At 45.7% G+C, this 12,941-nt stretch overlaps 1 protein-coding gene across 3 annotated transcripts in view; it reads left to right on the top strand.

Moving 5' to 3' along the window:
- The window catches only part of CTBP2 (C-terminal binding protein 2), a 142,943-nt gene that overhangs the window by 90,210 nt on the left and 39,792 nt on the right, over positions 1-12,941 (top strand). Inside the window, exon 1 of one of the 3 annotated variants that reach the window (XM_074907935.1) lies at positions 5,451-7,469. The exons of 1 other annotated variant lie outside the window; for it this stretch is intronic. In XM_074907935.1, the coding sequence (XP_074764036.1) occupies positions 5,780-7,469 (1,690 nt within the window). In that variant the 5' untranslated portion in view covers positions 5,451-5,779. Of the gene's footprint in view, positions 1-5,450; positions 7,470-9,357; positions 9,464-12,941 lie in introns of those variants that run through there. One more of the 3 variants, XM_074907940.1, reaches the window with a different exon arrangement.

Here is a 12,941-nt window from a genome sequence, read left to right as displayed (position 1 = left end):
GATAACATGAGGTGACAAGTTACTGCGTGCTCACCAGGGTGCTTCTGCACCCACCTTACTCTGCAATTAATACAAGGTAATTGGACGCTGGGTGCCTTTCAACGAAACACAGGTGAAATGCCTTCAGCCACAGAGTTGTTGGCATGTGGCGGTGATTTGAGATGCGGGGCTGGCTGACTGGGAGGGTGGGAAGGGGCCTGTCTCCTACACCAAATTCCTTCTGAGCACAGAAAAGCACCAGAGAGGCAAGCGGTCAGGTCCGCGGTGATCAAGTAAAAGGTCACTGTAGTTTCATTATGCGAAATGTCTCCGTGCGCCTTCTCGGCACGACGCCAGCAGGTGTGAGTGGAAGAGGCTTTGCATCCTCTCTCATCACGTTGACGTGTGGGGTTTGGGGGGATTCTTGGGAAATCACTCGGAACGGCACCGCAATACTGCGTTATCAGTTCTGAGAGTAAACGTCTGCTTTATTTGGCATGGGAGGGAGGTAGGCTCCTTTGCTGTGCCTCCACGTTTATTTAGGTACAATGTTGACCTTTTATTTTCCATATGCATGGGCCCGTTTGTGTGTAGTTGGTGGGAACGGCAATTGAACCCGGTTACAGATTCCAGTTTGTGCGTAACATTTAGAGGCGGCGTGTGCTAGTGAATTCCTGGAGCTTGTAATGCCTGTGAGCCAACGGTTACGGCACATTTCTATCCCAGCGCCAGGGGGGTTGAGTTACAAATGGATGTAAGCTTTTCTTTTTTGCTTTAAAGTCATCAAAATACAGAGTTACATGAGGCAATGATTGTTTAATAATCGGCTGATCTTAAGAGTGTTTTGTTGTAATGCACCAAGTTGGTATTTGAGAGTGTTTTGTTGAAGTTACAAAGCATCTATGCTTTTGGTTTGGAAATTGGTAAAAGCATGTGGCATGGCTTCAAGCGCTGAGTGCTTTCAGATGCTGTTCTGTTCCTTTGATTATTGAAAATGATTCCGGCACAATCCTGCTAATTTTCTCTTTGTACTCCTCTAATTTCAGGAGTCTGTTAGAAAGTCCATCTAGGCAGAGTGCTTATTGCCACTGTGAGAGAGATTTTTGCAGAGCCAAATTTTAGCAAATGCAGTAATTTCCAAGGATTTGGAACATTTTCTTCCGGCTTTTCTTATCCTAATTTTTTTTAATTTGTGCGCGTGTGCTTGCATGCATTATTCGCTGTGCGTGCTATTCCTTTTCCTCTCCATAGCATCCATGGTATACCACAGGATAGTTTAGCACCAGCTCGTTTCTGCTTCCCTGGTGTCCTGCAAGCTGAACGTAGGAGGTCAGTGTTCAGAAAAGGTTTCCCGAGCTTTGGGGGTCATTAGGCTTTCAAGGACCACGTGTGATTGTGCCCAGGCAGCGAGGGCAGAAGCATTTATCCTCCCGGTAGCTTTGTACCTTGTCACCTGAAAACATATGACAATCACTGATTAATCTTAACACTATCTGAATGTGATAGGTGGATATTATTATATGCCTCTTTGATGGAAGGGGAATCTGCAAGTAAGAAATTAAGCAATTTACTTGCTGACAGTGGCGGAACGAAGTATAAAGCCTGGGTGTCCTGATACCTGCTCTCTCCATTAACATGAGATATGTTTGTTCTCTAGAGGATTTTTCACTACTGGGGGTAGGATTCTTTTGCCTTTAAATGAGAAATAGCCTTTCCGATACTGATGCACCTTACAGTTTTTGACAGAAATTACATTTGGCATATTCACTACATTGTTTCACTTGTGCTCTCTCCCAGAAGGAGATAATTTGGGAGAAAACATCAACATTTTGCTACATTGAAAGTCATTTTTTCCAACAGCAACAAGATTTAACTTCTAATTGAAAAGTATTTTAAAATAATAAAAAGCCAAACCAAAACCAGTCTTCACTACTTTGTTGCACGGAGTAATTTTTCCAGCAACTTGCTTTCAGAATTTGTAATGAAATGTTTTTAATCAATGTGAATTTAATTTCACATCCAACCTCTCCTGAGTTAGTGCAGCAGACACCAGAAAATGTTGTTTACCATTTGTGTTGCAGATTTAGCATCCTGATTTCATATCATGGGTTTTATGTGTAAAACAGACTCTCCTCATGGGAAGAAAACGGCACTTTCTAGCATTGTGTAAGATGCTTGTTTCATACCCACTGTGAGTTGTTTCCAGAACCAGATTTCATGCCATCCATTTTTTAAAGTGGTGTTTAAACTATGGGCCCACCTTTCTTCTACTCTGTCGTTACATTTTTTTTTTCAGAGCAGAATTCTTCTGTAGTCATTTTATCACAGCAAAATTTACCATATATTAGATCAACACTAAACTGAAACTCAGGGTATTAAGTCAAAACTCTATTTCTCATGTGATCTGAAATACCAGAGCATTTAATCTCTTGATCAGCTCTTTTTTTTTTTTTTTCTTTCATGTGTGTGGGTCTTTTCCCCCCAAATACCTCTAGAATTAGAAGATAAAGGGAGGATAAATTTTCCGCCTGTCCCGCAGTCCTTCATCTCCCACTCACGTTGGGAACCGCCTCCACTCCCAGGAAGTCCAGATGAGATTTGTTATGTTGGGTTGTGCCCCGGTGCCTCTATGTCCTCTCTTGGCCATTGCTGCCAGGGTCTGAATTCAGAAATAGCAACAGACTTATGGGAATTTGCATAGGCGCTGCTTTTAAGAGTGCCAAAAAAAGAAAAATAAAAGACCCTTACTGCCCAACCATAAATATTTTATTCCAATCATTTCTTATTCATGTCTTGCTTCACTGGGGGTATAATGTTTCCTTTGCTGCCATGGTGGTGTGGGAGGCTGCCCAGCTCCACGGCTCCTGGACTGTGGGGGTTGGTGGCAGCTCTTGGTCAGCAAGAAGGGCCAGCAGAGCCCTCCAAAGAAGACATCTGCCCTGTAGCTGCAAGGAAAAGTACAAGTCCTACCGCCCCCCATCCCACATCCCATTTACCTCTGCTTGGCTTGGAGCACAGGAATAGTTTATTTGTTCCATTGAGGTCAGCACGTATGGGATAAATCATCCATATTGATGTGTTCCCAGCAGCAGGTCTGAAGTTAAAGTTTCCTGGCTCCTGCAAAGCAGGTGTGAGAAGAGCACATCCTTCTGCTGGAGGGCTGAGAGGTTGCGCCCGTGGAAGGACAGGCTGGGCCAGGGGCATGGGGGTGGTTTTTGGAGCCCAGGCGTAGGGCTGCTCCTGCTCTTGGGCTGAGGGGAGGTTGGAGGTGGCTCTTCTGGTCCTGCTGTCACCTGTGTGCATGCTGGAGCTGGGCAGGGCATGGCCACCAGTCACAGATCCCTTGGTTTGGGCAAGGCTGCTTTTGTGTGTCCCTCATGCCACCCAAGGGCTTATTAAAGCTTTTGGGTTTTTCAGAGGTAGTAAATGCTCAAAGCTCCCTTTCTGACTTTTCTTGCAGTTGTTCAGGATCAGCATTTTTGAGATTTAATTTCTCAACGGTGTGGTTTTTTTCCATTGTCAACCAGGGCTTAACATGGTGCTTGTGTTTTTTAGTGATTTCTTTGAAGGCAGTGGTGGAAGATGCCCTTGATCTGTAGACCAGGATTTTATTATTTTCATATACATTTTTGGTAGCTTTCTTTTGCTACTTCAGAACAAACAAATGGCACAGATCTCGCTGTACCCAGTTGGGAATACATTTTATTCTTTAGCAAAATGTTGTTGTAATAAAATGTTTTTGTTTGTTAAAATGTTCTCTGCTTTATTTATAAGCCACAAACGTGTCTTCCCATTTTGACTCTCACAAAAGAAGAAATTTTCCAATGTGCCTTAAGTTTGTTAGCTAATTCAATATAATGCCAATCAGATATTCTCTGAGAATTGCATAAATAATCTTTTGGAGCCCGTGTTTTGAATGTCTGTGTAATGTTCCACATAATTTTAAAGATTGTGGTTCTTGGAGATGGAATTGGAGGAGAGAATGTTTGAAGAGGATTTATAATATTTACTGCAATAAAGAAATTTAAGGATTACTCAAAGATCCTGTCAGTATTTGGGTCAGAAATATAGCCCAGAGGTATTAGTATGATAGGCAAGTATAAGCATTAGACTGTATTAGTGATTTAGCTATCATAAGAGCACAATTGTCTATCATGTGATGGTGAGTGCACTAAACATTTATTGTGGATTAGCTGGGAAAAAACGCACAAGCTGTCTTGCAAACAGACCAGGAAAGGTGACTGTTATTCCTTTTAAAAGGGTCTGTCCTGGAAGGGATGTGTTGGAGGTGAAGAAATTCGTGATCACAGCAGAGAAAGGTGAAAAAATTTCCGTCTGAATTTTTTTTTTTTAATTAAAAAAGAAAGTGTTGCCTCACTAGAAGTGGTTAGCAAGATAAGTAACGGTTGACCTATTCTTCTTTGGAAAGGAATATTTGAGCATGAGCGGCCCGTGATAATGTAGGTACATGTTTTGGGGAGCCATTTTAATATCTCCTCTGAAAGTGATGACTATATAAAGAATTTTTTATTACATTCCCAAATAACAATTTTGCATGGTGTGATTCCATCTAAATCCTTTTGCCTACTCTTAAGTGTAAAGAAAGCTTAATCCATATGAATATTGAAATACTGCTAAATACAAATGGAGTTTTGTCTGATGTTTCTGAGTGTTTTCCCATCTCATAAACATGTAGTTTTTCCAAGGGAAGCTGGAGATAATAGGCGAAAGTCTACTTTTTCCTTTTTGCTTTGTAAAACCAGGCTTTAGATCCTTTGATCCTCCCCTCCTTTTCTATGGCCTCGGCTGGGGTCTTAAAATTATACATTTCAGATTACACCTCCACAATTTTCTGTCCTGGGATGATGAAAGGATTTGAGTATTATGATAATAATGTAAAGAATCCTTTTGGAGCATAGTTAGTAGGGCTAATTTGAAACTACAACAAAAAATGTAATTTCCAAAGCAAATTACAATATTCATAAAGTGTTAAAGAGATACCTAACTAATTTCTAATCTCTCTTGTATTCTTGAGTATCTTGCATTGGCCTTTTTTTAGGCCTGCCTGCTTGCTTCCATTTAATTTGTCCTTAGCTGTGTGTAGTGGATTAGCATTTCATCAGGGTGGATTAAGATTGAGCTGACACTGAAGCTTTCTTTTTTATTTTTACATGCGCATGTGTGGGGATGAGCAGATACGTGAACGTTTTGTTATCTTGTTGCCGATTTCTGGTGGGTGCTGGTGTGGACAGGAGCCCTCAGCTAATGAGGAAGGAGGCAACTGAAACGGATGAAATGCATGTTAAGAAAACAACACTTAAAAAAAAAAAAAACATTCCCTGGAGAGAAATTGCATTGAGGTTGCTGGCTGGGCCCGCGCGGGAGATTTCATCGGGCTGAAATGATGTCACATGGAGCGAGGGCTTTAGCGGTTTTATTTAGCTCCTAATCCCCACACACTGCTCGGCCAGTTGTCCATGTGCGCGCGCCGGCCCCGGCAGCAGAGGATAAAGCATCTGGGCTGAGCGCGGCCACCTCTTCTGCGGCTCACTGCACGGGAAAGGTCTGTCCCTCCACCAACCTGAAGCGAGAGCGGCCGCTGCATGCTTTGCCTGCTAAGGTTTCAAAGAATTAATAATTCAGGCAACGCTTTGAAAGGCAAAACCGCGGGTCGGTGGTTTCTGAAGTCCCGGGAGGGCTCAGGCGGAGCACGGTCTGGTTTTGATGCATGCTGGAGAAGCGCTGAGAGGGAAGGCGCCTCCTCTTCTCCGTTTCGGCGGGAGCAAGTGGCCTCGTGGCGATGCCCATCCCCAGCAAGCACCCCAACATCGGCCGCTCGCAGAGCTGGGACGCTGCCGGCTGGTATGAGGGCAACTGGGAGAACGAGAACACCTTTGAGTACCAAAGGCTGCAGGGACGCAGGAGCTCCCTGACCTACGGCGGCGAAGGCGGCTGGTATGAGCCGCCGCGAGCTAATGATATCAACTTGCAGGGCGGCGCAGAGCTGAAGCAAGAGGCGTACCCGTACCAGGATGCCGCCTTCGCCCCGGGGCCCCTCAGGAAGGGCTCTGTGCCCGACTTCGTCTACTGCGACCGGCAGGCGGCCATGGCAGGCCGGAGCTCCCTGCCACCCCAGGATTACTACAGCGACCCATCCCTCTCATCTAGGTCGCCCAAGGACCCCCGTTGCTACCGTGACCACGTGGCGAGCAGGCCACTGGTGACCTACGGGGCGCCCGGCAGCCGGCTGTCCTGGGACCAGGCCCCGGTGCGCCCGGCCGCCGCCTTGCCACTGGAGGCCACCCGCCTCTACAGGGACCCCAAGCTGGGCCTGGAGGGGCAGCGGATGCGCGGCAGAGATGTCTCCCCGGCACGGTATGGCACGGAGCCCCTTGGTCCACGGTACGCGGCAGAGCCGCCCACCTTTCCTGGCAGACAGGCCTACGGCGACGGGGCGGAGCGGCCCCCCGAGGCGGCGGGGGGTAGGCAGGCTGCTCCCACCTGCCTGGTGGTGGACCCTGCCAGTGGCAGCGGCTATGGGCCAAGCCGGGAGGGTGCCAAGGGTTCCTACGACAGTTACGAGACTACGGTGGCGACGCCTTCCCACCCACCGGTGCCCGCTGCCTTTCCCGGGCTGGAGGGGAAGAGGAGCTTCGACCCTGAGTTTGTGGCTCTGCTGCGTGCAGAAGGCGTCTCGGAGAGCACCTTTGCTGCCCTGCTGCAGCAGGGCTTTGACTCCCCGAATCTGCTGGCCATGATGGAGGAGAACGACATCAAGTCCGTGGCTCCCAATCTGGGCCAGGCCCGCGTGCTCTCCCGCATCGCCCACAACTACAAGGCAGAAATGCAGTTGCAGAGGCAGGAGCGTAGGAGCGGGGCGCTGCGTCCCAGGACCCGCTCCAACAGCTTCAGCCACCGCAGCGAGCTGCCGGGCGACTATGTGGCCCCCCTCGGCGCAGGACCCACCGCAGATGGCCCTGCCGCCCCGCAGCCCCCGCCTCCACTGCCGCCACTCTCCCCGAGAGCAGGGGAGATGCACCGCCGGCCTTCCAGCGCCCCGACCCAGCACCTCCTGGAGACCACCGCCTACCCTGCCTCCGCGGGGGCTCCTCAGGGGCCACACTTTCTCCCCGGTTCTGGATACAATACCCCCCTGCCTTGCAACGTGCACCCACGTCCGGCTTCTGCCTACTCAGCTCCGGCCGGCATGTCCATGACCACAGGCAACCCACATGCCAGCCCCAAAACGGCCTATCCCACCACCTACACCGTGCCCATGGAGCTGATGAAGAGGGAGCGGACGGCGGCGGCATCGCCGGCCCCCAGCCCGCACGGCAGCCCACAGCTCCTCCGCCGGCCAGGAGCGCCAGGGGACGGCAGCCTGGCACCCACCGGACCCACGTTCCCTGCCCAGCTCTCCCCGTACCCGAAGCTCAGCAGGCGCACAGGGCCCCCCGTCATCGTCTCCACCATGGCATCACCTGAACCAAGTAATTTCCGAAGGGTCTTGGCCCATACGGTAGTTTAGAACCACCTTGTTGTTGCTTACTTCACCCCACCAAAAAAACCACAGTCCAGTATATTGGGGTTTCATCCCTAAATATTAGACACTTTCCTATTTAGAAAAGGAGGCAAATGGGATTTCTTTGTGTGTCTGTGCTAGCTGTGCTGATCTAAAGACCCTGACTCTCGTTCTGCCATTAAATTCCGAATATTTTATTTGTTTAGCCAACTTCAGTTAAAAGTGAGCAGTGGCTCAGATAATGCTTCCAAGGTTAATTTTGCTGTTCCTGTTGTTTGTAGAGAATGGGAGATTAGATACCGCGCTGGGTGAGCAATTAGGACTACAGGGTTTGCTGCAGATTGACTTTTTACCGCTGTTATCAGGCACAAATGTGTTTCTCTGAGGAAATGGTTAGCATTGTTTTGACTAAATTCATCAGATAGCTAATGGTGTTATTTGAGAATCGACTTACCTTTGGCCATTACCTAAGTCTTTTCTTCTTATTATTAATTTGCTGTTTTATCAGGCATACAAAATAAAACCCTTGATCTCCTTCTAGAGATGCTTTTAAGTGAAGTGATATAGCTGTTAAAGTAATAGGTCTGTGCTTAAAACTAAAAGCCTGTCATTAAGCACTAGAACAATAAAAATGAATGGTGGCTCCTTGTCTTCCCTTCCCCTTCTAGAAGCGCTCAGGCCCTTGGCTGCTCAGATGTAAAGCTGGATAAGCTGAGCAGGCTCCACTCTTCCACTTTCGGAGATGTACATTGATGATAATGCTTGGAGCCTGACAGAAACTAACCCCCAAAACCACACTGCTAAGTACAAGGAAACGTGGCAAATCCGTTCATTTGTGGCTTGACTTGTTTGAAAAATGGGGAAAGTAGTAACTTGAAATGTTGGATTTTTTTCTTGGTAGACTCTAAGAGCAGGGAATTTTCTCCCTGTGCAGTTCAACTGAACTCCCATGCAAACAAGTCTGGAACAATGTGCCGTACCAGCGTACACGCACAAAGCTTTAATAAAAGGATACCATTTATAGGCATAGAGACGGTGCCAAACTGGTGATGCCATTCCACAGGAATCTAAATAAAGAATGATTTTGTGAGTGGAAATGATAAAGTTGTCAAAATGCAGACACTTGGCGCACCCCTTTCCCTGGCTTACCATAATTACACAGCTAGGAAGTAGATGCTGTTTCTTTCATGCTTGTGCATCCTTTATGTAGCTGGTGTAATGTATTGATTTCTAAAAAATCCTTAAGTATTAGGCAACACATTCGCTGTTGACATGGATCAGACACGAAAGTAGTACATCCAGACAGTATTTTTAAATAAACAATTTCCCAAAACCCCCCAAAAAAACCCAAACTGACATAATGGGGGGAACACAAATATGTTCATTTATTTGCGGTACGTTGGATTGAGCCAGCCGGTACTGATGCAGTGCAAGCCCTGGTGTGAGGGACCCCTGGAGCCATGCGTTGGGAACAGTCTCCGCTACAAGAAACAGACCTCTTCTTCCATGTGTCTCGTATATAAATTGAAAACCCTGTTCTCTTAAAAAATCTAGATATTATCCCTTCCTCTTAAAAGAATTACCCGTGCGCAACAAGAGGAAGCCAGCAGCGTTTCTGTGCTGCTGAGCTCTTTCTCGCAACTCAACCCCCTTTTTTTTTTTTTTGCCTACGACCGACTCATTTGCATGAGGATGACATTTGTTGCTCCAGTAATTTCATCTGATAATGGCCAGCTTGCAAAGCGGATCTGAAAACATATTCCTTAATTATGTGTTGCTAAGCAACGAGAGGGTTTGGCCATAATCACAGAAAGATTATCTTCTCATTGAAGTCCCTGAAAGGTTTAGCTGAAGTAGGACCTGTAAAATTGTCTTCATTTTTATTTATTTCCCCCTTTTATTTTCCAAATAGCCTGAGAGGTTTTCTTCCTGTTAAACTATATTTTAAAAGTAGAAGCCAAGGTAAGACATATGGTAAATGGAAGGATATGGATTAAAAATGGAAGGCGTGGCGGTTTGTAGATGTTTGAGCTGTGCTGAGGAATTACTCTTTAAGGAACACCATTGCTAAGGAGTGTTCACACTTACACGCGAGGTGATAAGTGAATATTACAAATATGTTAAGATGTTTTTAAAACATTGAGCGGATGACAGAAACTTGACTAAATCCAGGAAAACTGTATTTGCCAGCATTTTTAGGAGTGATGAGCCTTTTCCTGACTGTAGCTTTGGCTGCAAGGTGGAAGCAAATTCATTATTAAACTCTGTCTCTAAATGGCTGCAAATATTTTCGGTCGGTATAGGTTAATGTCTTTTGAGTCAGCGGAGGGTTATAAAAATGTCTGTTATAGTCCAGTGATGTTTTGAAGCTTGTTATATGGATAGGGCTTTCAAATAGATCATTCTAGTTATTTTTGAAGTCTTGTTGGACTGTGTATTGTAGTCTTTCTACAGCGAGTTGTTTCTAGATACCTGATTTGTGATTTGGTGGTGAGCTTTGACGCTCTATGCAGATTCTGCGTAGCTGCTGTTTACTGGAGTTTGGGCAGAGGGTTTGCAGGAAGAAGGCATCTTCTCCTGCCTGGTGTTTCCGATGGTAGAGATGGTGTCCCAGGCAGGGATACAGGCACACACCACGTGCTTATGGGCCCCTCGCTTCAGTATGGTTAGATAAGAGAAAATCAGCAACGAGATTTAGTGCTGCAGCTTCTTTGCGTTTCATAAAATAATTAAGTCAGATTAATCGTCCTTTCTGGGAATTGTGGAGTTGTATGACAAAAAGGTGGTGAATGAGCACCCTAAACCCACTGCTGTGGCAGCAGAGTGAGTGGGGCGTAGGAGCTGAGCGCGATGTCTCCGAGTTGAGCCGCTTTCCTGTCCTGGGAACTCCCCAACCACCGTTCTGGCAGAGCTGCTGCTTTCTGCGTGAAGCTGTCAGAAACAGCTTCCCCGGGGAGAAATGTGCTCCGAGCTCGCTGTTCCTGCAGCCTCGCCATCCGTAACGTCACAGGTAGTGTACGCACCGAGTCACCTCAGTGGCAAGACGAGAAAGAAACCCTGCAAAGTCTGACGACAGAACGGTGTCAGCTGGCGGTCTGCTGGCGGGGCGGGTTTGCGGCCAGCCTCGTGATGAAGTGGGTGGTGATGCTGGGAAATAAATAGTGTAGGTCAGCAAAGCTGGCAAGGGCAAACCGCCTCTAACAGTCACTGATCAGATGACTGGTGCTACATCTCCAAAATGTTGTCTCTTCAAACTATTACGTTTGCTAGTATTTTTATTAGATTACTTGATTTATATTTTTTATCCAATGTTTCGGTCTTAAGGCAGGTGACTGATAAGAAGTCTTGCACTTTCGTAACTAGCCTAGGCTTCTCCAAAACAAGGGGTCAGTCCAGATTTCTGATGATGGACTTAGGGAGCTCCAGTGAGGAGTGGTGATTCATTGCAAATACGTGTCTTGGATGGTTTTTCAAACTTTAGTTTACATATAAAGATGTGAAAGCAAATGATCACAGAGGGGGAGATGCTTCCCACGGGGATGAGGAACGGGGCTGTCCTATATAGGTCAGGTAGGTATTGTAAGGAAGGAGGAGCAAAATTACTTGACTGTAGGATTTGGTTAAAAGCCTGGCCCTTTCCTGGGCAGGGAAAGCCAGGCTGAGGGTAGCTTCCTTGGACAGGTAGCTCTCTCCAGTGTGAAGGGGATTCATCTTCTCTTTTATCAGCTTAGAGCCCAGCTAGAAATGCCTCTCGTTGTGATTAGCTCAGCTCTGCTTATACTATTTAACACTTGATTGTGATTCTTTTTATTGGTATTTTCCACCCTGTGACAGATAAAAATTCTGTCAACCGCACATCAGTTGCAGGCTGAAGCTCTTTATGTGGCCAACCCCCCAAAGAGGAGAGGGTGTAGTCAGGAGCAAGAGCCTTGATGGTTGTTCAAGGATGGTTAAAAGAGCCCATCAAGTACAGTTAAAAGAGCAACATTTGCCCATTCTTTTAAGAGTACCACATTGAAATTGTCATAGCTTTCTATGGGCAGAGAGAGTTTACCGGTGGTATTTTATATACAATATAAATTTAATGAGCATTGTTGATGTTGGTTTATTCTTTGCCTAATGTACCATATAGCAGACAGCTCAGAAATCAACTTCAGTTTTTCTTCACTATGTTTTCTGTAGCATGTAATCACAATGTATACATGTAAGGCAGCTCAATTAACAACCGAGACTGAAACAGCACCGAAGGAAGCTCCGTGTGCTGAATAAATCTGATTTAATTTGCACATTGACCTGACAGACCATAGCAAGTCCTTGGAGCCATTCCCAGCTAGTGTGCTACTCCAGGTAAAGTGAGTCTGTGCTGCATTCCCTGGCAAAACCACAGTCTGATGATTCTTGTAACTTCCATACAAAAATACTTGATTGAAATAAGCAGGCGTCTCTTGCTAGTGTCTGCTGTCCTGATGATTACAGCATTGCTTGCAAGTGATTAATATGCAAGCGATTATTATGCAAAATGATGAGGGTACTAGCTGGAAACACTCGCAGTGAGTTTGGGAAAGCCCTTGAAAGGCTCGCAGGGACACTCGCCAACCTCAGTTGGGCAGATGGGTGTGCGGATGTGTGTCGTGTGAGGATCTTAAACTTGAAGTCATCAGAACTGCTCCCACTAGTAGGGTAAACAGCTGAAGAACAGAGCACGAGAGATGTGCTGAAAACTACCTGGATAAAATATTGACTATCTTGGCCAATATGCGCACACGGTTCACTGATTGCAGAGAATACGCTTTTAAAATACGTTTTTAAAGGTTGAAATACTCTTTTTATAATGGTTTTATCAAAAGCAATATAAAGTGTCAAACTCATTCCAGTTGCAATTCATTGACTTTAGTGCCATGGCAATAAAAATGAATTTGGCCTGTCGGAGGAGAACATGTTGTCAGATGCACAAGTGGTGTCGTCTTCAATTTACACTTTCCTTTTACCCTGTGTCTGTAGTTCTCTATCATTGTTAGGACTTTCATATATCCAGATCATTCTCTGACTATATTTGCTGATACATTTTTTTAGCTTTCTCATAAGTAGTTTCCATAGCTACAAACTTAGTGTTCACAGAGGGAAAAAATTTTAAAGGTTTCTGATCATTATTGTATTAAACATTTTTTTTATTTCTTCTCCTTGTCTTTCTCATAGTGTTCCACTGCAGACCGGTTTAATGAAAGTGCTGCACAACTGAATTGTCTGTTATTTTTAAAAGCAAAGTAGGTGCTGAGCTGAATCCTTAAAAAGCAAAGACCAACATCATTAAGCCACTGATGTAGAATAAATGTTGCAGACATAGGACATATATTAATAAGGTTTATATATAGCAACTGGCAGACGAGCTTTTGACTTTTGCACCTAAATAAAACCCGACATTAACAGCATTCCACTGGCT

This window comes from Athene noctua, chromosome 5, assembly GCF_965140245.1.
Source record: "Athene noctua chromosome 5, bAthNoc1.hap1.1, whole genome shotgun sequence".
NCBI classification, from domain to species: domain Eukaryota; kingdom Metazoa; phylum Chordata; class Aves; order Strigiformes; family Strigidae; genus Athene; species Athene noctua.
The sequence above is the reverse complement of the archived record's forward strand: the minus strand, read 5'-3'. Positions and strand labels throughout refer to the sequence as shown.